The sequence below is a fragment of the Saccostrea echinata genome, unplaced genomic scaffold (assembly GCF_033153115.1).
Source record: "Saccostrea echinata isolate AGI-Se365-2 ecotype Australia unplaced genomic scaffold, CSIRO_AGI_Sech_v1 ptg000034l, whole genome shotgun sequence".
NCBI classification, from domain to species: Eukaryota; Metazoa; Mollusca; class Bivalvia; order Ostreida; family Ostreidae; genus Saccostrea; species Saccostrea echinata.
The window spans coordinates 5084482-5108402 of record NW_026889783.1 but is presented as its reverse complement, the minus strand read 5'-3'; the positions used below and the strand labels follow the sequence as shown (position 1 = coordinate 5108402).

Sequence of the window (23921 nt, the reverse complement as noted above, 5' to 3'; positions counted from 1 at the left end):
AGTTAAATATATCCAAATATGAAACACTAACTGTCAGACTCTGTGGTGTCTTTTATTTCAAGTTCAATGGAATGTGTCAGATAAACAACTTGACTGAAAATTATAATTGTTAATAGTATATATAAATCGTCCCCGATATTACTACATGTAGAATTGCAAGCCACAGCAAGAGACTACTTTTCGTGTAGAAATTTTCAATGAATTCTTTGATTCTCAGTATCTTGAGTATTAATTTACATATGTATTTCTAAATTTGCATGTCTGTTTAATATCAAAATAGAATCAAATGATGAAAAATTTGTTTGAGTATTAAAATTATTTCAGAAGTTATATTAATTTGAAATTTTGGCTTAAGTCTGTTCTCGGTTTATGGTCTTGAAGCCGGGACTGCTAATTAGTACCCATATGGATTTCAACAGATTTAGTCTCGATAGAGTCAGTAAAAAATGTCAACGTCTTCTTCAGATCTACTTTAAAAAATGAGAACTCTTTTTAACAAATAATTTTTTTGGAAGATTAATCACACGACATGTATATTCCCAAGAGCCACTTTTATCAAATAATCGATTTCGATCGTGTTTTGACAGCTGTTGTAAAAGTTTTGTGATTTAAAATCATTTCTCCTTCATTTCCTTTCCTCCAATTTTCAAGAAATGTTGGCATGTTAGTAAGCATGCTTTATTTTTTTTATTTTGCCATTTTAGTACCATTGAAAAAAAAATACGATAAAAAATACTTCAAGCATAAAATATTTTGTATGTCCATGTACTGTTTACTGGTTGTTCCTAAAGAAGGAATGCTTCAATGTGACGTCATTATCAACTTTTCAGATGTTATGCACATGCATACGCATTCCACCTGTAGTCCTGTTGTTTTCGTAAGCACAGGCATGTGCTTTGAGATACAGACAATAATTATGTTCAGCTGAATTTAGTTCAATTTTCATTCTTCTTATGAGTCGGAGATAATTAACTTATATTCCAAAAGAGTCGTGATGTTTTGTCAAGATCGAAGTCTTTAAATGTATAGTATACATTTTGTTCCAAAAGACATACAGTTCTTCATCAGTTCATGGAACGACACTTTTCGCACTCTGACGATTGGGGAATCTGATACCATTTTTAATCAATACTTTGCATCTTAAAAAAATATATATTTTTATCAACTTCATTTTAAATATTTTGTTCAAAGTTCCCAAAACAAAAAAAATCCCCTTATTTTTTCCTCCCTATTCAATCAATATATCACTTACCCTACATTGGAGCGAAACGTTTGTCACTTTATATATACTAAAGTGTTAGGAGCTAGAATCGGGATCGGAATTCTTAAAAGTCAAATCCCTTCGATGGCGCCAATGTTGAATTTAGAGGGAAAACGCAATTCGTAAACTATGTGTTTAAGTAAGTAATTGAGACTTGTGGTACAGTAATTTTAGGATAAAATGTTACTCATACAGCAAAAATACTATTTATCAATGAACAAATGATAGCATGAAACGATTAAAGGTGTTTTCACTGTGTTGTGTCAATGTTATGACAGCGAGTGTATCCTTGCGGAGATATAAGTAACTGCCTTACTGGTGTCTTGGTCTGTAGCCTAGTGGCTGTTTGGGTTGGCAACAAGACAGATTATATATCACTCTTTGTTATACAAGGAAAGAAGGCACTGGCCAACAATAACAAAGTACATAACCAGGTCCAGCACAATCTCTTGATTAAGCTATATAGCTTGAAAAAGCTATATAGCTTTATTAAGCTATTCAAAATAGCTTGATAAAGCTATTTATGTGCAGTTTTTCAGAAAAATGTTTTTTGTAAGAAATAGAAAAAAAGTCGCAAGTATTTGATTATACATATATGTACTATGGGCTATCAAAACAACAACTGAAATCAAAGATAGTTCTAACATTGCAGCATTTGAATACTTTTAAGCAAAAGATGAATTTCCATTGTTTGAGTAACTGTACACCACCTTGTGTGCGTCGAGGCGTGGATAAGTATGATTGCTTCTCATTGTACTGAATTATTACTAATCAATTATCTTGTTGACCATAATTGGCATCTTTTATAATTTCAATGAAGAAGTAACTGTATCAATTGCTTTATATAGCCCCAAAACTTTAAGAACTTTGAGTACAAAGTCTCTTAAGGAGACATAATTTGATGAGTGATCTTTACATGCATTATTTTCAGAAGAGTTCAAGGTTGAATATTATCACTGCACCAAGGTGCGACTAATTGTGAATGCTGAGAATATAACTCATTTAAGAAAAAAGTGTGATAAAATAGCTAAATCAAGCTATTCTGAATAGCTTAATAAAGCTATATAGCTTTTTCAAGCTATATAGCTAAATCAGGAGATTGTGCCGGACCTGATAACGTCTTTGAGTGAAATAATCTGCCTTGTTGAACGATTACACATTGATTATTTCAATTTTTTTCATATCTGTAGTGTAATATCATTTCTTTAATTTTGACGTATTATATACTTTGATATTTCATATATAAAAATAAAAATAATTTATCTACAGTAAACGTTTTTATCAAAATACACTATATAAAAATGTGCATTGTAGACAATTCAAACTGAAATCTTGCAGACTCATCATAAAGTTAAAAATTTGACTGCAGAAATACAATAAAATATAAAATTTTGCAATCAGTTTTACATAAATCTTTATATGGCAGTTAAAGACAAAATCCAATTTAAATGTTATGTAGGCCTTATTTTAGATAGAAACGTTCTATTGTCAGCGATTTTTTTCTACCCATTGGGAAAGGGTCCGGTACCGGTTCAATTGGGAAAAGTAGCACTGAAGTAGAACAAGGGAGAATTTTCTTTCATATAAACAAATGAAACGTATTTTGTGTTTATTCCAATCTCATTACCTATTACTCCATGTTTTAAAGAATAAAAAACAAGTATTTATTGTTTTTTCATATCAATGTCCCTTGTTTTTGCATTTTCATGCTTTCAATTTGTCAAAATGTATGACAATACGCTGTCTACACCACAGGTTCCGCCATATTACGACATCTCTACTTTCGATTTCAGTGGAAGTGAAACAATTATAGTCAACTTATACAATGTTTCATATAAAAAGAAATACGATGTCATCGTAGTCTGTTGCTTGACAGTTGAATTGGGAATTTTTAGTCTCAAAATTGGGAAAAATTAACGTTTTTTGGCATTGGGAATGGTACCGTTTATCGGTACCAGTTATATAAGAAAAAAAACCGCTGATTGTTAAAATGATATTGTCCTACAGACCCGATTTAATGATAGAATTCGATCCGTGTATTGGCAATGTAGCAAAATAAAATGGGCGATAACTCGGACTCTGTGCATTTTCTATAAACAATCCAGAGAGTTCTGAATGTCAACATGGCGTTAAATTTGAAGCGAGGAAAAAAACATTGAGAAAATGAATTGAATTTTCATATTTATATGGATTATTTTTTAGGTTAAAAGGCACATACAATCTCAAAAAGGTTTGTTATGATTAATTTGGTAGTTATTTTTAGTATAACTCCTTTTGTATTCTTCAAAATCATTTCAGAGCGGATCTGCTCCGATTTGCTACATTGCAAGTATATGGGACGTATTCTAACTGTGGTGAGTGCTTGTCCAGAGACACAGTTAGATTATTCTAACTAGCCGTACTTAGGCCTGAGTATCGCAAGCTACCTAACGATAGGATACATATCATGATACAGTCATGCAATACAACGTATCATGATACAACTGTCAACAATTGAATTAACCGTTATCTTAACATATTATTCCTTGCTAATCTCCACAGTTATAGAAAATATAAAAAGAATCTCTTGATACCCCTGACCAAAGTCAATAAAAGGTGGATAATTTATAGTCTTGACATTGTATTTTTTCTTTGCTCCTTTTTTCAGCCATTTTAAAACATTAAAATTTATTAGGTTGTATGTAGAAGTTTCAAACAAAACAATGAAAATTATCTAGTACTGTATCACGATACATACATGGCAATACGATATGCGTATCATGACCCCTTGTGATCAATAGGATCAATGTATTGCTTTATTCTTACACCTCTAGCCCTACTGGTCTGACTTAGGTAAAATGCTGTAAATTTATACTAATAGTAAAATCTATTATTAGATAAAAAATAGGAAATCAATCAAAGAATCAATGAATTAAATCATAGAATGAAACTTTAATCATGGAACTGAATGCAGATGTGTAAACAAACTTTCAGTTTATAATAAAACGAAAAAATACAAAAAAAACGCTCAAATTATTATATATCGAAAAACAAGTAATTATACTATCACAAATGCATAAAAACCTTATTGATAAAACATGCTAACCTGCAACTTTGATAGAATACAGCTGTATGATTTTGTTACTTATGAAAGTCAGTTTGACAAATTCATTCATTAAAGACCCAAACATTACTCTCTGTCTTGTAGAGTCCTTTTTTTTAATCTTTTCTAGAATGTTTGCCAGCTGGAGGGGAATTTACCGGTAGTTAATATCTGCACTTCCTGTATTGTTCTGTGATATTGCATTTAATAACCAGAATGAGTATGGAAACACGAACTAGAATGACTCGTAAAAGGAAACCTGCTGATCTGCAGGAAAATAAATCTAGGTAAGATTTTTCCACACCTATCATATAGTTTTTTAAATGTTTTTTTATGCCCCCTGCTCGAAAAGCAGGGGTATATACATGTATAGTGATGGGGTGTCCGTCTGTACATCCTTAGGTCCACAATACTTTGGGGTACCCACCTCTTATCCACAACTTCTTGTATACCACCAAATGAGATTTAATGAGACTTTCACAGAATATTAATTACGTTGTGCAATTGTACGCCTTCTATTTTTCTTTCTGATTAGACAGATATTTTGGGTTTCCCATTGCAAAACATGGACATTGCCACTCTTTCTATTGGGGGTACCCATTTCTTATCTGCAGCTCCTCCTATACCACTAAATAAAATTTAATGAGACTTTCTTAGAATTTTTATTACATGGGTACAGCCCACTAATTGTTTTCCCATAGGCGGCAGTGTTAATGTTTCTTCACATAGCAATGTCCCTAATTTTCGTTCAGCAGTGAGTGACCCCTCAAATCAAAGCAAACCAAGTTGCCTTTCCTTGGTAAAAATCACGAGATGGCATGTCAGATTCGTTTTCCGGCAAAATGCATCTGCATTAAGTGATTAACCTCTGAAACTGAAAGTGAAAGTAGGGGAATTCAAGACTTCTCACTGGTGTTATAATACATAAAATAATTATGCTGATAAATTACATCTGCCAAGCTTTTTTGCAAGGGAACATACTCTTTATCAACAAGTATGAGGCTCAGTTTAATACATTATCACAGTTTTTAGGTCACCTGAGTTTACTCAGGTGAGCTATTGCTATCTGTTTTCGTCCGTCGGCGTGCGTCGTCCGTCGTGCGTTAACATTTGAACATTTTCAGTTTCTTCTCTGGAACCACTGAACCAATTTCAACCAAATTTGGCACAAAGCATCTATATGTGAAGGGGAGTAAAAATTGTGAAATTCATGACCCCTACCCCCCTGGGGCCTGAGGGGTGGGGCTAAAATCATCAGAATTAATGCAATCTTTAAAAATCTTCTTCTTTACTCCTGGGCATCAAGCAGGCAAACTGTTGGCATGAATGTAATAAGCATTGAGCCCTCTACCTAAATTGTGAAATTTATGGCCCCAGGGTCAGGGGTTCTGGTGCTAGGGTGGGGCTCTGTTGAATATGTAGTGAAAAGCATTATTCTTAAAAGATCTTCTCCTCTGCTCTTGGGTATTTAGGAAACAAACAATATGCATAGTTATGATGATGAAAGGTGTCTCTTCTAAAATTGTGAATTTCATGGCCCCTGGGTCAGGGGTTCTGGTGTTAGGGCGGGTATCTAATGATTATATAGTGAAAATGCATTAATTATTCAAAAATCTTCTCCTCTGCTCCTGGGTATTAAGCCGATGAACTAAGTACATAGTTATGATGAGAAAGAGTGCCTCTTCCAAAATTGTGAATTTCATGGCCCAAGGGTCAGGGGTTCTGGTGTTAGGGTGGGGCTCTGTTGAATATATAGTGATAATGCATTATTTCTTTAAAAAGCTTCTTCTGTGCTCTTGGATATTATGAAAACAAAATAAATACATAGTTATGATGATGAAAGGTGCCTCTTCCAAAATTGTGAATTTCATGGCCCCAGGGTCAAGGGTTCTGGTGTTAGGGCAGCGTTCTGTTGAATATACATGTATAGTGAAAATGCATTATTTCTTTTAAAAATCTTCTCTGATCCAAGGCAAACAAACTGAAGGCATAGTTATGATGAATAAGGGTGCCTATTCCTATGTTGTGAATTTCATGGCCCCCTGGTCAGGGGTTCTGGTTTTAGGGTGGGGCTCTAATGATTACATAGTAAAAATGCAATAATTCTTTGACAATCTTCTCCTTTTCTCCTGGGTAATAAGCCGATGAACTAAGAGTATAGTTATGATATGTAAGGGTGCCTGTTCCAAAATTGTGAAATTCATGACCCCTAGGTCAGGGGTTTTGGTGTTAGGGTGGGGCTCTGTTGAATATATAGTGATAATGCATTATTTCTTTAAAAATCTTTTTCTTTGATCCTGGGTATTTAACAAACAAACTGATGTATAGTTATGATGAGTAAAGGTGCCTCTTCCAAAATTATGAATTTCATGGCCCCTGGGTCAGGGGTTCTGGTGTTAGGGTGGGGCTCTAATGATTACATAGTAAAAATGCAATAATTCTTTGAAAATCTTCTTCTTTTCTCCTGGGTATTAAGCTGATGAACTAAGAGTATTGTTATGATATGTAAGGATGCCTCTTCCAAAATTGTGAATTTTATGGACCCTGCATCATGGTTCTGGTGTTAGGGCAGGGCTCTAATGATTACATAGTGAAAATGCATTAATTCTTTGATAATCCTCAGCTCTCTTTCTGGGTATTAAGTAAGCTTACTAAATGTAAAATTATGATGAGCAAGTGTGCCTCTTTCGAAATTGTGAATTTCATGGCCTCTGGTTTAAAACATGAATCCATTGTGGTGAAGTTGTTGCATGACACTCAGGTGACCTATAAGGCCCGTGGGCCTCTTGTTTTTAATTCAGATCTGCAATTTAAGGAACTTGTAATTTTTTCTGCACTACTTTCTTCTCCTACCGATTCTAAATATAATTAGAGGTATGTACCCACATTGTCATTGTGCACCTCCTACTTCAGAGCTCTCGATTGTCTATAATTTGGGCCATTCAAGGGCCCCAATTCCCAATTCAATAAAGGTACCTTTTTTCCAATTGATATGTTAATTTTCCCAATAGTCTTCTCCCAAAAATTAAAGAAAATACAGTTTGGATAATATGTAATAACTAAACTTGGTTTTCATATTCCTCTATATTTAAAAAAAAATAGCTGGTAACTGAAACCACAAACCCAATATATCATGATTTTGAAGTACAATAATTATCCCAAAATTCCCCCAAATGACGTTATTTTCCCAATCTTTATGGCCCCGGTCTTAACCAAAACGTGGTATGAGAGGCCTGTATTTTATGTTCTGTTCAGATATTTGGGTTTTCCCATGGCAAAAATGGACTTTCCCAATATACTCCTGTGAGTAAGGGGTATCCTTTTGTGAGCTCAGTGCTTACAGTAGTAACAGTACCTCTAGTTTGTTTTTGTGTATCTTCAAAAATTGTATAAAAGAAAATTTTGAATGAGATCAAAGATTATTTTAAAACTATAAACTTTGTTATCAAGGGAGAAAACTTGTAGTTTAATTATTTCAGTTTAAGTTGTGCTTACATTTCCTGATAATAAGTATTGTTACTTTCCAATTTCAGTTCTCTCTATAATTTTGATGGAGTTGAAAACACTCCACCCAAAAGGAAGAAGATGGTAGGTAAAGATTTTGAGTATAATATGGAAAGTTCTCAGTCAGACTCGGAAGAGACCATAGCCACAAAGTCATTCTATGGAAAGAGGGAGAAAAAATCCTTTCCTCATTCTCCTAAAAGGCGAAGAGCTGCAAATAAGGTGTTACAAAAACTGTCTGACGAGGAGAATATATCACAGGAAGGAAGTCAGACTAGTGGCAGCGAGTCAGAGGTCAATAGAGGTCACAAGAAGGTCCTCAGAAAGAGGTAATTAACATAAACAATAAAGGTACATGCAAAGTTCCTAGCAGCTTTTAGGGTCTATTTATAGCCTTTATAGGAATTTGTTAGGTCATTGCTTTTATACTTACTTTGACTACAGAGTACTCTGTCTACCTAATCAATACAAAGGGATCATGGGGGGGGGGGACTGATGGACAGGAGATGCTTTCTCCACCTAGGTACCTGATCCCACCTCTTGAGTTTCCAGAGATCCATGTTCTTGCCCTGTTTATGATTTGCTTTGTTTACTGGATTTATGAGATTGATCACTGTTATCTTCACCGTTTACATTATTGATGAGATAAACATATGTTGAAATAATTGTAAATTTGTATCTGACACTTGGCGGCCTGTAAAGCTGTTTCAAGCACTGTATCTAACTGTGTTTTCAGGTTTGTGTAACAACAGCAAATACATGATGAAGAAATTCACAATAGTCAATGATGTTTTCATAGATCGAAAATGTTTTCCTTTTGATGATCAGAGTATTAATATTATTGAGATACACTGAAAAGAACAGATTATTTAGTAGATGTATGGAAGTGTAATTCTCTGTTCATAACATAAATATATATTTACACTTTAGAATACACATATTACAGATATAACTTTAAATTTTATTTCAGTAGTTGGATGTTTTCCATCTTTTTCAGAGCTGATAAAGAGGCTAATGCAGTTAAGCCCCCCATTAAAAAACCTAACCCATTAAAGACTGATTCACCACAAACACCAAAGGCTCAAATAAAGACTGACACTTCTACAACACCAAGTTCTGGGGAAAAACGCTTCTTCAAAAGCAGATGTCCTGGATCTGCAGAAAAATTCATTCCTGGTGTGGTTATCCGAAAAGGCTTTGATATTAAGTTTACCCCAAACAGAAGGGACATTGTTTTAGGAAAACAAAAGAAAGGGAATGAAAAACCAAAGTCCAAAAAATCACCTTTGCCTCTAACACCATTTCCCAAGGGAAAAATTCAAAATCTCCAAAAATTCCGTTCAAAAAATAATGTGAAGCATTCATATCCATTAGCATCCAATCAAAAAGTGTCATCACAAGAAATTGAAAATTCTAGAGTTAAAGAAGATGAACATCTTAATCAGGGGTCAGAGGAGAGCTGCTCCCCAAGGTCCTTGTCTTCCGAGCAATCAGTAGCAGCCTCCATCCACTCTGGTCCATCAATCCGGGTCAGACCTGGATCTCAGTCTACAGAGCCAGCTGACCAATCCCAGGAACCGGGGTCAGATGTTGATACCACCTCTAGTGTCACAACAGAAGACAAGATGTCACTCATAACAGAAGACACCTCATCAGTCACAGACACAAACTCCGAGGTCATGGAGGGCATTCAACCTATTGTAGAGATGGAGGAAAGTCATGATAGCACACCAAAGAAACAGAATGAGGAAAACAAAGGGACCATGAAGACAGCAAAAGGTGATAGTACGGAGAGTCCTTCTACATCTACATCATCACCACAGCAAAAGTACTTCCCAATATTTAATAAAGTGACACCTAGTCCCAAGTCCAGACTTCAAACACTGCGGGAAACAAAGTCCAGGTAAGTCCAGACTTCCAGAACTCGTAAGGGAAACAAAGTCTAGGTAAGTCCAGACTCCGAACTCTAAGGGAAACAAAGTCCAGGTAAGTCCAGACTCCGAACTCTAAGGGAAACAAAGTCCAGGTAAGTCCAGACTCCGAACTCTAAGGGAAACAAAGTCCAGGTAAGTCCAGACTCCGAACTCTAAGGGAAACAAAGTCTACGTAAAGACTGTTATGATACCTTATTGTCTATGAACTCTAACAAATTATGATGCATTGATGTGTCAAAATCCTAGTTAAAGAACATTATGTGTATGGGAAAAAAGTGATAGTTTATAGTAGTTGTACCAGCAAATTGTCCTAGTTGAGTAGTTGTACCAGCAGATAGTCCAAGTTCAGTACTTATACTAGTAAAAATTCTGACAATAGCAAATGCTTAATCATTAATATATACACATTTAAATAAACATACAAGAATATTGCTAATTATTATGTATTCCAACAGATCCAATTCAAGATCACCAAAGCTAAAGTTCATTGAAAACAAGGATGATCAAATGACACTGGTGAGTTTGTCCTTGAAGCCTGACTTTGCATTTTTTTTTTAAATTAACATTTTCAGTAATAAAATGTTATAGATATGATTAATATTCCTTGTGATAACTTGTTGATGCCAGAAAGCATGTTTGTTTTATAGGACGCTGGTCAGAAGAAGTTTGGGGCCACACAGTGTGAAACGTGTGGAATGGTTTACTCCCAGGCAGAACCTACAGATGAAACAACACATGCCAAATTCCACCAGAGCATCATAAATGCCATGAAATTTCCTGTGAGTGGTATTGTAATAATTGAGACAATTGCAGGTATTTTCTGTGAGAACCACACTCTTATTTTCTATTTTTGTGTCACCTGCAGAGCATAGGGATCACTTTAACCTCCATCTGTCTTACCCTCCGTCTGTCTGTCCTTCTGTCCGTCTAGCTGTCCATCTGTCTGTCACACCTTTCATCTAGACCTGTAAGAGATATGGATATGATATTTTGCACATATATTTCTTGGTAGTATGGCTTTTGTAAAATACCATGATTACTGACCTCATGACCTTTGAACTTGATTTGTGGCCTACCTTTTAAAATAGTTGGTACAGCCCATATATAGGTTATTGGTCACATTTAAGAGGTAAGTCTGTGCTTTTTAGCATGTGTTCTGTTTGTCATAAGATATTATTAAAAAATACCAGCTTGACTTTGACCTTTGATCATCATTCCAAAAATATTTAAAACGGTTAATTTAAAACCTGCCTTTTGCATTTTTGATAAGTAGCATATACCTCATGAGTTTATGAGTTGAATAAGTGAATAAGTAATGATTTGAATACTATGAAAATACATCAGGATCATATACCAAAATGGATTGTACTTCTGATAAAGTTTGAAGGCTGGCAATTGTAGTAAAGACAGACTAAAAATCTTTCTGGTCACGAAACAATGAATAAAATAACAAATAAGTATTTCTAGTAATTTCAATTTCATTATTCATTTTAACCTTGAGGGTTGGAGAATTATATTTTTATTTAATTACCACATGTATTCTGAAAGTCTTTCCATCCATGGATGGTTTTTGTATGCAATATCCAAAAGCAGGAACTTTAATACTAGTAGCAGATAAATAGCCTAGTAGCAGATAAATAGCTTACCTCTTTATTACTAGTAGCAGATAAATAGCTTACCTCTTTATTACTAGTAGCAGATAAATAGCTTACCTCATTATTACTGGTAGCAGATAAATAGCTTACCTCTTTATTACTAGTAGCAGATAAATAGCTTACCTCTTTATTACATTGTACTAGTAGCAGATAAATAACTTACCACTTTTAGATTTATTTACATCTTTAATGATACTATAAAGCAGGTGACACATGAATTCCTTGAACCACTCTAGTTTGCTATATGGTTCACCTAATGTATATAAGATTTGTACTACAAGCAAAAATTTGATTTTGGTAAATAAAATGGCTGAATTATTCAGTAAATTGCTTTAGGTAATTTTTTTTTCTTTTTGGACAGGGTTGGAAGAAGGAGAGGGTTGTACATGAGTATGATGATGGTAGTCGAGTTATAATGGTGACTTATGATGACCCAAAGTATGCCATCAGAAAGGTGAACATTTCTGTATCATCTATTGTGTGTATATATAAATTTTCTATATCGAATATCATCTTTACTTACTGTATACTGTACAAGTATAGCCCTTTCATGAGGTCAGTCCATAGATATATCAACTTCACAGAAAAGCATATCCTGCAAGGTCTACTTACCTAAACTTACAGCTTTGGTCCAATTTAATCAGACTTGGTACACAAATAGACCATACTTTAAGAATCATATTAATTCTGATATCTTTTTTTTTTATTTTGATAAACGGTGTTGCTATGGTTAATGAAATAGAAATGTCTTTGAAATTCTTTTAAAACACTGCTCCTCTTAAAAATTTGGTCCAATTTCAATAAGACTTCGTACTCTAAGATTTTCGACAAAAGGTGTTGCCATGGTGACTCAAAATAGAAATTTCTTTGAATTTTTGAAAAAAATACTACTCGTACAGTTTTAGGTCTGATAAAACTTTTTACACAAGTAGATTCAGTGCTCTAAGTTGCAACTAAAATGGTCTCATTTGCAACCAAAAAATTACCATAATTTTTGGGGTATATGTCGATGGGGTATATAGGTCGAAAGGCTCATTTTCAGCCATAATTTTTAAAAAATCCTAAGATAGGACGAATTCGGAAGATAGGACGAGGCTTTGTTTATTGATTTTCTAGAGATTCTTGCGTAGATACTACGTATCGGAACATGTAAACCTCTTTAACTTAACCCGTGATATTATTGAGAAAATAAACTGGTATTTTTATGAGTACAGCATTTTAATAGTGTTTTATACAAACATAGTTAAAACTCTCTTGAATTGTGATATAACATATTTTCTCCAACTTGCCTGTTCAATGCCGTCGTAGTTTGTCGTTAAACACATAAATATGGTAGTATACAACAGCTATAATTAGGGAAATACCCGAAATCAAACGATAATCATTTCCATTTTAGAACATCGTGGACACATTCTTTTATTCCGACATAATTTACCGTGGTACAGTATTAACTTCGATGACCACCATTTTTATATTTCTTGACCAGGGATTTGCTAAAACACGCAAATGACTATTACATGTAACGTTGAGCAATTGAAATTAATCATATTAACATGCTATAATTTTGCTTGAGATATTGTTGTAAAAAATAAATTTGATTCAGAGTCTAACTTAGTAATCTTTGATTACCTATGTTATATTTAAATAAATATCACAAGACAATGAAAAAATATTTAAGTATACAATTTCAATTGATTTTTACAAATAAATGGTAAAAAAAAAGATAACAATTGCGATTGTGAAAACTCTTCCTTATTTTAAACTTTGATGCGGTTGCGGTTTTATTTTTAGTAAACGATTTCGACTTCCAATTTCACAAGATGGACACAGCATGTTGTAAATATACTTTGAGACATTATTTACTAGATGATTTAAGTTTTTTTGTACATCGACGGATATTTAATGGAACTTATTTTGAAAGAAATCAATGAAATGAATATTTAATTCTTTATTATTTTTTTCTCAGTAAAGTTATTTAAAAAAAATATGAAAATGGCACAGATTTGCTTAAAAATTGACGTAAATTTTACTGATTTTGGGGCATTTTTTGTAAACTTGAGCCTTAGATAGGTTGATTCGTGAAATAGGACAACCCTGGCCTTTCTGAGTAAAAAAAAAAGTATTGTCCTATCTTCCAAACATTACAGTAATTTTGCAACTAGAAATTAAAACTAACTTGCATTTTCACTACTGAGAAAATTAGGGCCGGTGATTGTCCATTTTTATGACGGGGATGGAGATTACTTTTTCCCCAAGATTCTCTATCATGAAAATGTTTGAAGACATTCCTAAAACTTTTTAAAGTGTCACAAAGACTGAGATTACGTAATGTTGTTGCAGCATGCTGTATAGAAGGGCTGTCAAATATTGTTGACTTTTTAAAACCCAACCCTGTTCACGGAGCTGCGCATTTGGTCAATATTACTTGCATTTCATCAAGTTTTGCGATATTTGCTTGCATATTGTCATGTTTTGCGATATTAACAGCAGTGTTTAATAGGTTAGGTACGTTGTAATAAAGTAAAGGTAACAAAGTCCTATCTCAAACAGGGTTTTAAACTAACTTGTAATCCTTGATAGCCATGTGGGCTACTGAACCTTGCAATTCTGGGGCCCACATCAAAATTTATTCGCCCACCAGGGTTTTTTTTAGGGGTCGTAGGGGGCCTGCAATAGGCCCCATTCCCAATGGTAAAAAGTGTGTGTGTTTTCCCAATTTCATCAAAGAAAATTCCCAAAAGATGATTTGAAGTATGACATTAAAGTCAAATAATTCTAAATTTTATAGAAAGAATAGCAATTACAAGTTAAACTGATTTTCAATAAGATTTATTGGATGTAAATAAGTCAATAAATGCCTTGCAAGTAAAGAAATGGCTCTTATATGAATTTTTTCTAGAAAAATATGAATTATGATATTTTCCCCAATTTTAACTAAATGTCGCTAATTTTTCCCAAATGGAAAGGCCCAGGCCCTTGATTTTAAGACCTAAAAAAAAAACCCTGCCCACAGATTATCACACCTTCTATTGAATATAAAAACAACCCCATTTTTGCTTTTTTTAGCTCATCTGAGCCAAAGGCTCAAGTGAGCTTTTCTGATCACCCGTTGTCCGTCGTCCGTCCGTCTGTCCGTCCGTCTGTAAACTTTTCACATTTTCGACTTCTTCTCAAGAACCACTGGGCCAATTTTAACCAAACTTGGTACAAAGCATCCTTGGGTAAAGGGGAGTGTAAATTGTTAAAATGAAGGGCCAAGTCCTGTTCAAAGGGGAGATAATCAAGAAAATACAAAAATTGGGTGGGGTCATTAAAAAATCTTCTTCTCAAGAACCACTGGGCCAGAAAAGCTGAAACTTATGTGGAAGCATCCTGGGGTAGTGTAGATTCTAAATTGTTCAAATCATGACCCCCAGGGTTAGGGCGGGGCCACCATAGGGAATCCAAGTTTTACATAGAAATATGTAGTAAAAATCTTTAAAAATTTTCTTCTCAAGAACCACTGGGCCAGAGAAGCTGAAACTTATGTGGAAGCATCCTGGGGTAGTGTAGATTTTAAATTGTTCAAATCATGACCCCCGGGGGTAGGGCGGGGGGGGGGGGGGGCACAATAGGGAATCCAAGTTGTACATAGAAATATGTAGTTAAAATCTTTAAAAATCTTCTTCTCAAGAACCACTGGGCCAGAAAGGCTGAAACTTATTTGGAAGCATCCTTGGGTAGTGTAGATTCTAAATTCTTAAAATCATGACCCCCGGGGGTAGGGTGGGGCCACAATAAGGATTCCAAGTGTTACATTGAAATATATAGTAAAAATATTTAAAAAATCTTCTTCTCAAGAACCACTAGGCCAGAAAAGCTGAAACTTATTTGAAAGCATCCTGGGGTAGTGTAGATTCTAAATTGTTCAAATCATGACCCCCGGGGATAGGGTGGGGCCACAATAGGGAATCCAAGTTTTACATTGAAATATGTAATAAAAATCTTCTTCTCAAGAACCACTGGGCCAGAAAAGCTGAAACATGTGGAAACATTCTTGGGTAATGTAGATTCTAAATTGTTCAAATCATGACCCTCATGGGTAGGGGGGGGACCACAATAAGTACTACGAGGGGGGGGGGGGGAGAAATCAGGTGAAAAACAGCAAGGCCAAAGTTACTCAGGTGAGCGCTGTGGCCCATGGGCCTCTTGTTTTAATCATGTGCTTCGTGTTTTTTTTCTATTCCTTGTAACATTATGCATGTCTTATCTGAATTTGAAGTGGAACTCTTCTGTTTATGAAGATTGATATGATCATTCAATATCATATATAGAGCACATGGCACGTTTTCATGCACAAATAACAACGGTGCTCTCTGGTTTCTTGGGCTCATTGACCTGTCGATGCCACATTGTGCCCGACACAATCACTTAGACGCTTTATGTATAAGTACTTCTTACGGGTAATTATAAAGCACTTTACTGATTACGAAATTTTTCAAGAGAAAAATACAAAACATTCGGACAAAATTGAAAAACAAATATTTATTATCGTAAATTTTCTAATCGCCATGTGGGCAACTTGAACGTAATTTTAAGTCGCCCACATGGAACATTAGTCGCAAATTGCGAGTGGGCGACTGTTAATTTCAAACCCTGCTCAGAGTTTCCACCTGATGCACATACTAGTCAAACTTGTAGCAATTTCATTGGATTTAACTTTAATTCTAGGATAAAATCACTGGTGTTCTTCAGTGTATAATCATACAGGTGGTTCTATGTAATAACAATATTTCATGAGTGGTTCCTTCAGCCTAGCAGATTGTTTAGCGTTACACTCAACAATTAAACCCAATCGTATGTTTTTCACAATTTATTTCATGAGTGTAGCATTGATGAGAATGTTACAAAAGACTTAATAAAATTTCACAAAGCCTTATATAGAAGCCATAAATGACTTATTGGAATTTACAGAAAGTTACAGAGTTCCCAGGGACAGGATGTGAATGAAGCAAAGATATACATAAATCAAGATAACGTAACCAGCTTTATAATTACACTGAAACAAAAGTCAAGAGAGTCGCTAAAATTGGGAGAGTTGTTGTGATTAAAATATCAGATTGTTAGGTGAGCTGTCAAATTCAGTTACTCACATCTGGTTGATAAACTCAAAATGCTGAGTAAGTCAGAATAAAGGAAAATTATATCGATATAGAAAATTAACAAAATTTTATTCTTAACATTTAGTCACAGTAATAAGTAATCTTTAATTTAAAAAAGACCTTATACATGAACATATTTATGGGTGTTTGTTCTTTGCTTGTATGTGTGACCAACAAAAATTTTGGGTCGCCATTTAGCGACCTGTTAGAAAGTGTGACTTGGAGCATTGAGATTATACTAAGATATATCTTTATTATAAGTGCACATCAGTACAGCTACAGTCTCGGTAAAGACTTCCAGTTCATGTTCATAATTAGAAAGTCCTGGTCCATTTGCATTTCTTTACCTTGATAATGATATCAAATGAACCAGTGAGAAAGTTCAGTACAATGTATGAAAATAATATTCACATTTATCATTTGTATTTAAAAAAATTTAACAAGCAAAGAAGAAGGTACGGTTTGGGCTTTATTGTGCCCTAAAAATTTAATGTTCTTAAAAAGTTATTAAATTGACTATAACATTGAATAGATGAATATGATAAATCATTAAAGAATATGGCATGAAGGAGGACCATTCTGGAAATATGACGTCATTAATTTGGTACATTTCTTAGTTTTATGCAGAAAAGCCTCAAAATGACTCATTTCTGTGCTTACTTTCCTTTAGAAAATAGTGTCCGCAGTCCTCAACCACTTCAATTTTTAGATATATTATGTAAAATGCTTTGAAAAATCACATATCTCAAAATCTTTGTGGGCGATGCATGCGCTCTATGTTTTCTGAAAGAAAATTCCACTGGAAATTGACGTCTTCTGCAACTTTAAAGAAAATACGAGAAAATGCACAAGTTCATGATGTCACAATTGGCACTTAAGAGGTCATATCGGAAAAACAATTTGTATAATTTTACTGCATGGAATTTCACTAATTCAGAAAGGATGAAGTTTAATTTCTTACATCACTTGTAAATTTTAGAGAAATACAGGGCCAGATTTGTATTGAAACCGTACCTTGTTCTTTTAGTTTATAATTTATAATTTTAATTTTTAAAGGTAGAGGAAATCAACAAGATAATGGGAACTGAGCTGGGATTTCCAGATACCACTTTCATCTTCAGGCCAGATTGTAAGGTAAACTTCAGACATGACTTGTATTAGTGCACTTATATGAATTTTGGTAAAAAAAAAAAAATGACCAGGATGAGTAGATTATAGCAATAGATTTTGGAATTGAAAAAATTGTTAAGTACAAGCAACTTGTATTTATAGGTGTTTCTCATGATATCTGATGAGAAGAAGATAAGTGGATGCTGTGTTGCTGAAAACATTACACAGGTGAGTTGATTGGGAAGCAGCCTTTATAGATTTTAATACTTTGTTTCCGGTAAAGTTTGAGTCATGGATACAACGAGGTACAGCTCACAATGAGACACTTTTTGTGTCCTAAATAATAATAACCTCATTCTATCATTGCTGAAAAAGTTCTTACTGTAAAGAAAAGGATGAGAGAGCAGTACAATTAATCCCCTGGGATTGATTATCTTGCTGGTTGCAGAAAGATTAACACCTTTGTCGGCAACTGATGTTTGTTTTGAAGTTAAGTTCAAGCCTGGGTGATATTTGCATTCACTGAAGGCTGGCATTTTAGAAAATGCATGCTTCCAGGGCTCGACATTAACTTTTTTTCCTACTTGTCCGAATGGACAAGTGACCAAGACATTTACTTGTCCGAACTTCAACTTCACTTGTTCAAAAATTTTTCAATAAAGATCTAATACTGTCAACTTGAAAACTAAAAATAAAGTCCATTACACATGACATGTGCTTGATTGATTCGTGATGTTATTGATATTTACAACAAACACATAAAATGAGTTTTTATCTAGGCTTTTTGTCCTGACAACAACATAAATGTCCACAAGTGAACCAAACTTCATCAAGTTCATAAGTTCCATGCCTTTTTCAGTAGTATTCAATTAGTGAACTTCGATCTCGATCCAATGTGAACTGAATTAATAGCGATCCCTATCGGGATCGAAGTCCGGTTTTTATGTACAGCTTCCGTCTTGAAACTACCGATTAACTTTCACAGTTGTTCTTATTAGTCCCCTACCGGTGAAACCGGAGGGGACTATAGGTTTCCTCTGAGTCTGTCCGTCTGTCTGTCTGTCTGTCTGTCCCTCTGTCTGTCTGTCAGTCTGTCCCACTTGGTTTTCCGCACTTTTTTCCTAAACGCTTGCAGATATTGAGCTGATTTTTGGTATGTGAGTGTATCTTGGTGAGTTACAGATCAAGTTTGCATTTTGTTCCGCTTCATTGATTTTTTACGGAATTACGGCCTTTTCAATTTTTAGGGGTTTTCCGCAATTTTCTTCTAAACGCTTTCAGATATTGAGCTGATTTTTGGTATGTGATTTTACCTTGATTAGTTATAGATCAAGTTTGCATTTCGTCCTGCTTCATTGATTTTTGACGGAATTATGGCATTTTCAATTCTTAACGGGAACCAGATTACACTTGCCGGTAGGGGACTAGTATTGCTAATGCAATACTCTCAGAATGCTTGTTATTATTTAGAGACTCCTCTACATTAAAATGCACTTGTTCAATCGGACAAGTGCCCAGCAAAATTCACTTGTCCGTAATTTTTTTTCACTGGTACCGGGCAAGCGGACAAGCGTTAATGTCGAGCCCTGGCTTCATTCATCTTTAAATATACATTTAATTGAGTTATAATAGATATGATTTTTTTTACTGTCTTATGTAAATACAAGGAAACTATTGACAGGTTGTTGAATATTTACAAATTATCTTGAAATTTTGTAAATAAGTTGCTGTTGCTTATTGATCTTCTTCATATATTTTTTAATTTTTGTAATCAAGTAAAATTCTCATTCCCTATTCTGCACCCTTGTATTTCTATCCCTCGGCGGGGCCCTAGCTGACTGGTCAGATTTCTAGTTAGTTGTAAGGCACATTTTTAATTTCAATATCATCTCTCAGCTTCATACACGCTGCCGTTTTACAAGACAACTACTTTTATTTTCAATTTTTTAATGGTCGGTCATGTATTGAATCATATCGATATTTCAATGCATGTATTGTAAAACATTTTTTACAGAAAATATTGGTATTTATTGGTATATTGTCCCACCTCTATTGATGCATCCCATTGTGTGAATATTCACATTTGTTCAAGTGTTTACGCCTTGAGGCTAGGCTGGGACTACTTTATGAGATTAAAATTTTTCATGGTAATAAAGAAGGTGAAATCTTTTTCAAATCTGAAGAACAGCAGGGTTAAGGTGACACGAATGCTGTGGCCCTTGGGCCTCGTGTTACTGTAGGATCTTCTGTTGACAGTTTACTGCACTCGTTATTTACAAGAGACTGTAAGATCTTCTATTGACAGTGTACTGTACTCGTTATTTACAAGAGACTGTAAGATCTTCTATTGACATTTTACTGTACTTGATATTTACAAGAGACTGTAAGATCTTCTATTGACAGTTTACTGTACTTGTTATTTACAAGAGACTGTAAGATCGTCTGTTGACAGTTTACTGTACTCGTTATTTACAAGAGACTGTAAGATCTTCTATTGACATTTTACTGTACTCGTTATTTACAAGAGACTGTAAGATCTTCTATTGACATTTTACTGTCCTCGTTGTTTACAAGAGACTGTAAGATCTTCTATTGACATTTTACTGTACTCGATATTTACAAGAGACTGTAAGAATGTCTGTTGACAGTTTACTGTACTCGTTATTTACAAGAGACTGTAAGATCTTCTATTGACATTTTACTGTACTTGTTATTTACAAGAGACTGTAAGATCTTCTACTGACATTTTACTGTACTTGATATTTACAAGAGACTGTAAGATCTTCTATTGACAGTTTACTGTACTCATTATTTACAAGAGACTGTAAGATCTTCTATTGACAGTGTACTGTACTCGTTATTTACAAGAGACTGTAAGATCTTCTATTGACAGTTTACTGTACTCGTTATTTACAAGAGACTGTAAGATCTTCTATTGACTGTTTACTGTACTTGTTATTTACAAGAGACTGTAAGATCTTCTATTGACATTTTACTGTACTTGATATTTACAAGAGACTGTAAGATCTTCTATTGACAGTTTACTGTACTCGTTATTTACAAGAGACTGTAAGATCTTCTATTGACATTTTACTGTACTTGTTATTTACAAGAGGAAGTATAAAACTCAAACTCAAATTGGTCTCAACAAATTTCCACTAAATTTCTGCTCTTAACAATGTGGAATTATAATTTCAGGGTTACCCAGTGATTGCGGACTCTCGATCTAGTAGTCAGGAGTCTGGTTCTAGGCCCTGGTATTGCGACACGGAACCAGAACCAGCTTCAGTGGGAATCAGCAAAATTTGGGTTCAAAAGCTGAACCGGAAAAAAGGAGTTGCCAGCCGACTACTGGACTGTGTACGGTATGTAATTTTTGATTTCTTCTTTAGGGGTTTGGCCTGTACAGTATGTAATTTTTGATTTCCTCTTTTGAAAGTTTGGCCAATAATATGTATATTGTGCAGAGTTGCAACATTCATGCCTAATCAAGATACATTTTCTTAATTGCAGGGAGCACTTTCACTATGGCATGTACATTTCCAAAAAGCAAGTGGCATTCTCAGACCCGACCCCTGATGGCAAAAAATTGGCAACGAAATACACGGGAAGAAGTTCATTCCTGGTCTATAAATATGGATGAGGATGTCTATAAATATGGATGAGGATAAACTTTACAGGATAGACATAAAATACATTTAGCTGGAATTAAATTTCATTTGCAAGGTACCATATAATTTATATTTTGGAGAAAAAGCTTTTAAATTCTCTGTTGATCTTTTAAAATTCAAGTAAACAGCAAATAGCTTCTTGAACTAGTCAGTGATGTTTATTTAGATGTGTTATTTTAAGCTCCTTTGGTTAATGGTCAGAAGAGCATGTGTTGGTGTGTCCATCATTTGTTCATTTTGTCTGTAATCAATTTATCAAAATGCTACTTGTAATTTTTTTTAGCTCACCTGAGCCAAAGGCTCAAGTGAGCTTTTCTGATTGAAATTTGTCTGTCATCATTGTCGTAAACTTTTCACATTTTCATCTTCTTCTCCAGAACTACTGGGCCAATTTCAATCAAACTTGGCACAAAGTATCCTTGGGTGAAGGGGATTCAAGTTTGTTCAAATGAAGGGCCACGCCCCCCCTCCAAGGGGAGATAATTACGAAATAGCAAAAAATTAATGGCATTATTGAAAAATCTTCTTCTCAAGAACCAATGGGCCAGGAAAGATGAAATTCATGTGGAATTATTGTCAGGTAGTGTAGACTCAGATTTGTTCAAATCATGACCCTGGGGGTAGGATGGGGCCACAATGGACAATCAAAGTTTTACATAGGGATATATAGGAAAAATCTTCAAAAATCTTCTTCTCAAGAACAGCAACGCTATGATTGGTCATATTTATATGGTAGCATCCTCAGGTTGTGTAGATTCAAGTGTGTTCAAATCATGACCCCCGTGGGTAGGGTGGGGCAACAATGGACGATCACAGTTTTATGTAGGAATATATAGGAAAAATCTTCTTCTCAAAAACAGCAAAGCAATGATTGGTAATATTTAAATAGAAGCATTCTCAGGTGGTGTAGATTCAAGTTTGTTCAAATCATGACCCCCAGGGGTAGGGTGGGGTCACAATGGACGATCAAAGTTTAACATAGGTGTATATAGGAAAAATTTTCAAATATCTTCTTCTCAAGAACAGCAAAGCTATGATTGGTCATATTTATATGGAAGCATCCTCAGGTAATGTGGGTTCAAGTTTGTTCAAAACATGACCCCAGGGGGTAGGGTGGGGCCACAATGGAAGATTAAAGTTTTAATTAACATAGGAGTTATATAGGAAAAATCTTCAAAAATCTTCTTCTCAAGAACAGCAAAGCTATGATTGGTCATATTTATATGGAAGCATCCTCAGGTGGTGTAGATTCAAGTTTGTTCAAATCATGACCCCTGGGGGTAGGGTAGGGCCACAATGGACGATCAAAGTTTTATGTAGCAATATATAGGAAAAATCTTCTTCTCAAGAACAGCAAAGCTATGATTGGTCATATTTATATGGAAGCATCCTCAGGTGGTGTAGATTCAAGTTTGTTCAAATCATGACCTCCAGGGGTAGGGTGGGGCCACAATGAAAGTTCAAACTTGCAGAGAAAAAAGTCACAGTTAGTCAAAAAGTCATGTAAGCATCCTTAGTTAGTGTAGATTTAATTTTGTTCAAATCATACCCCCCTCCCTTTTAGGGGTAGGTTGGGACCACTTATGCATTTAAGCTTTTCAATACTAAACAGATTTTTCCTATTTTCCTAGCCACAGTGCTCAGGTGAGTGATGTGGCCCCTGGGCCTCTTGTTTTCTATTAGGCTAAAAGAAAAAATATTCATGTTTCCAGTAACCCAACTGACCTAAATTTTACCCACCTACCTTACCAGTACATTTTATTCTAAATTAAAATTTCAAACCATATTTTTGTTTAGTAGTATAGTTTTCTTATAGTGCAGTCGATAAAATGTATGACTCAAACACTGTAAAAAACATGTCTATCTAAGTGTTTTAAAGTGTACACTTGATTTAATGTTGATGTTTACAAGTATTTGTGTATGTATATATGACGAAAAAACAGTGTATTAAATAATTAAATGATGCTTTCAAAATAAAAAGTAAATTAAATAAAAAAGTTCTCGCCTATCTACCTACCTTAATTTTTTGGCATGTTCCCGGAAACATGCATATTTTTTCATTTGGCCTTTTGACCTGAAGATAATAATCATGGACAATATAGGATATATGTTTTTGTGCATTGATTTTTCAGATTTCAGCTGCAATTTATAAAATAAAATTCTATATGCTACTTCTGAGGTTTTGACCAGTATGAATAAATGTGCACTACTGAAATCTGAATTATTTAAATTTTTCAATTGTTGCAATGTTTTGGTTTTTTTTGTGCTTTAAAGAATGTCCATTGTAGTTTTGCACTGGTGCTGAATTCTGATCGGCAAATACACTTAAAAAAGTTATTGAATAAACTTGAAATATACATGTACAGATGTATATGGGTATAGTGTTAATTTTGAATTGCTAATGAATATATGGCTATGAATTTTTCTTTGGAAGTGAATGTGAAGTGAAGGTATCTTACCATGCGCAATCAACTGAAGATTGCAATGAAAGGGGGAAGGGGAGAAGGGTCATCTGGAAAATGTAATGGTCCTCACAGCTCTGAACACACATTTTTTTCTAGGA

General features: G+C 34.6%; 1 protein-coding gene across 1 annotated transcript; it reads left to right on the top strand.

Moving 5' to 3' along the window:
* The first annotated feature begins 4492 nt into the window (after nt 1-4492).
* LOC133199612 (N-acetyltransferase ESCO2-like) lies at nt 4493-23729 on the top strand. Its single transcript, XM_061335459.1, has 10 exons — nt 4493-4630; nt 7877-8176; nt 8845-9750; nt 10237-10297; nt 10429-10560; nt 11798-11890; nt 17634-17711; nt 17850-17915; nt 20886-21052; nt 21201-23729. Exons 1-10 carry the CDS (start codon nt 4560-4562, stop codon nt 21328-21330), a joined length of 2004 nt encoding a protein of 667 aa, XP_061191443.1. The 5' UTR covers nt 4493-4559; the 3' UTR covers nt 21331-23729.
* The last annotated feature ends 192 nt before the right edge of the window (nt 23730-23921 follow it).

What these genes read in the sequence shown, in the direction of transcription:
- LOC133199612 (XM_061335459.1), top strand. Translation starts at nt 4,560, where the DNA reads ATGAGTATGGAAACACGAACTAGAATGACTCGTAAAAGGAAACCTGCT. An exon ending in CTGCAGGAAAATAAATCTAG is followed by an intron (nt 4,631 to 7,876) that starts GTAAGATTTTTC and finishes TTCCAATTTCAG; the next exon opens with TTCTCTCTATAATTTTGATG. An exon ending in AAGAAGGTCCTCAGAAAGAG is followed by an intron (nt 8,177 to 8,844) that starts GTAATTAACATA and finishes CATCTTTTTCAG; the next exon opens with AGCTGATAAAGAGGCTAATG.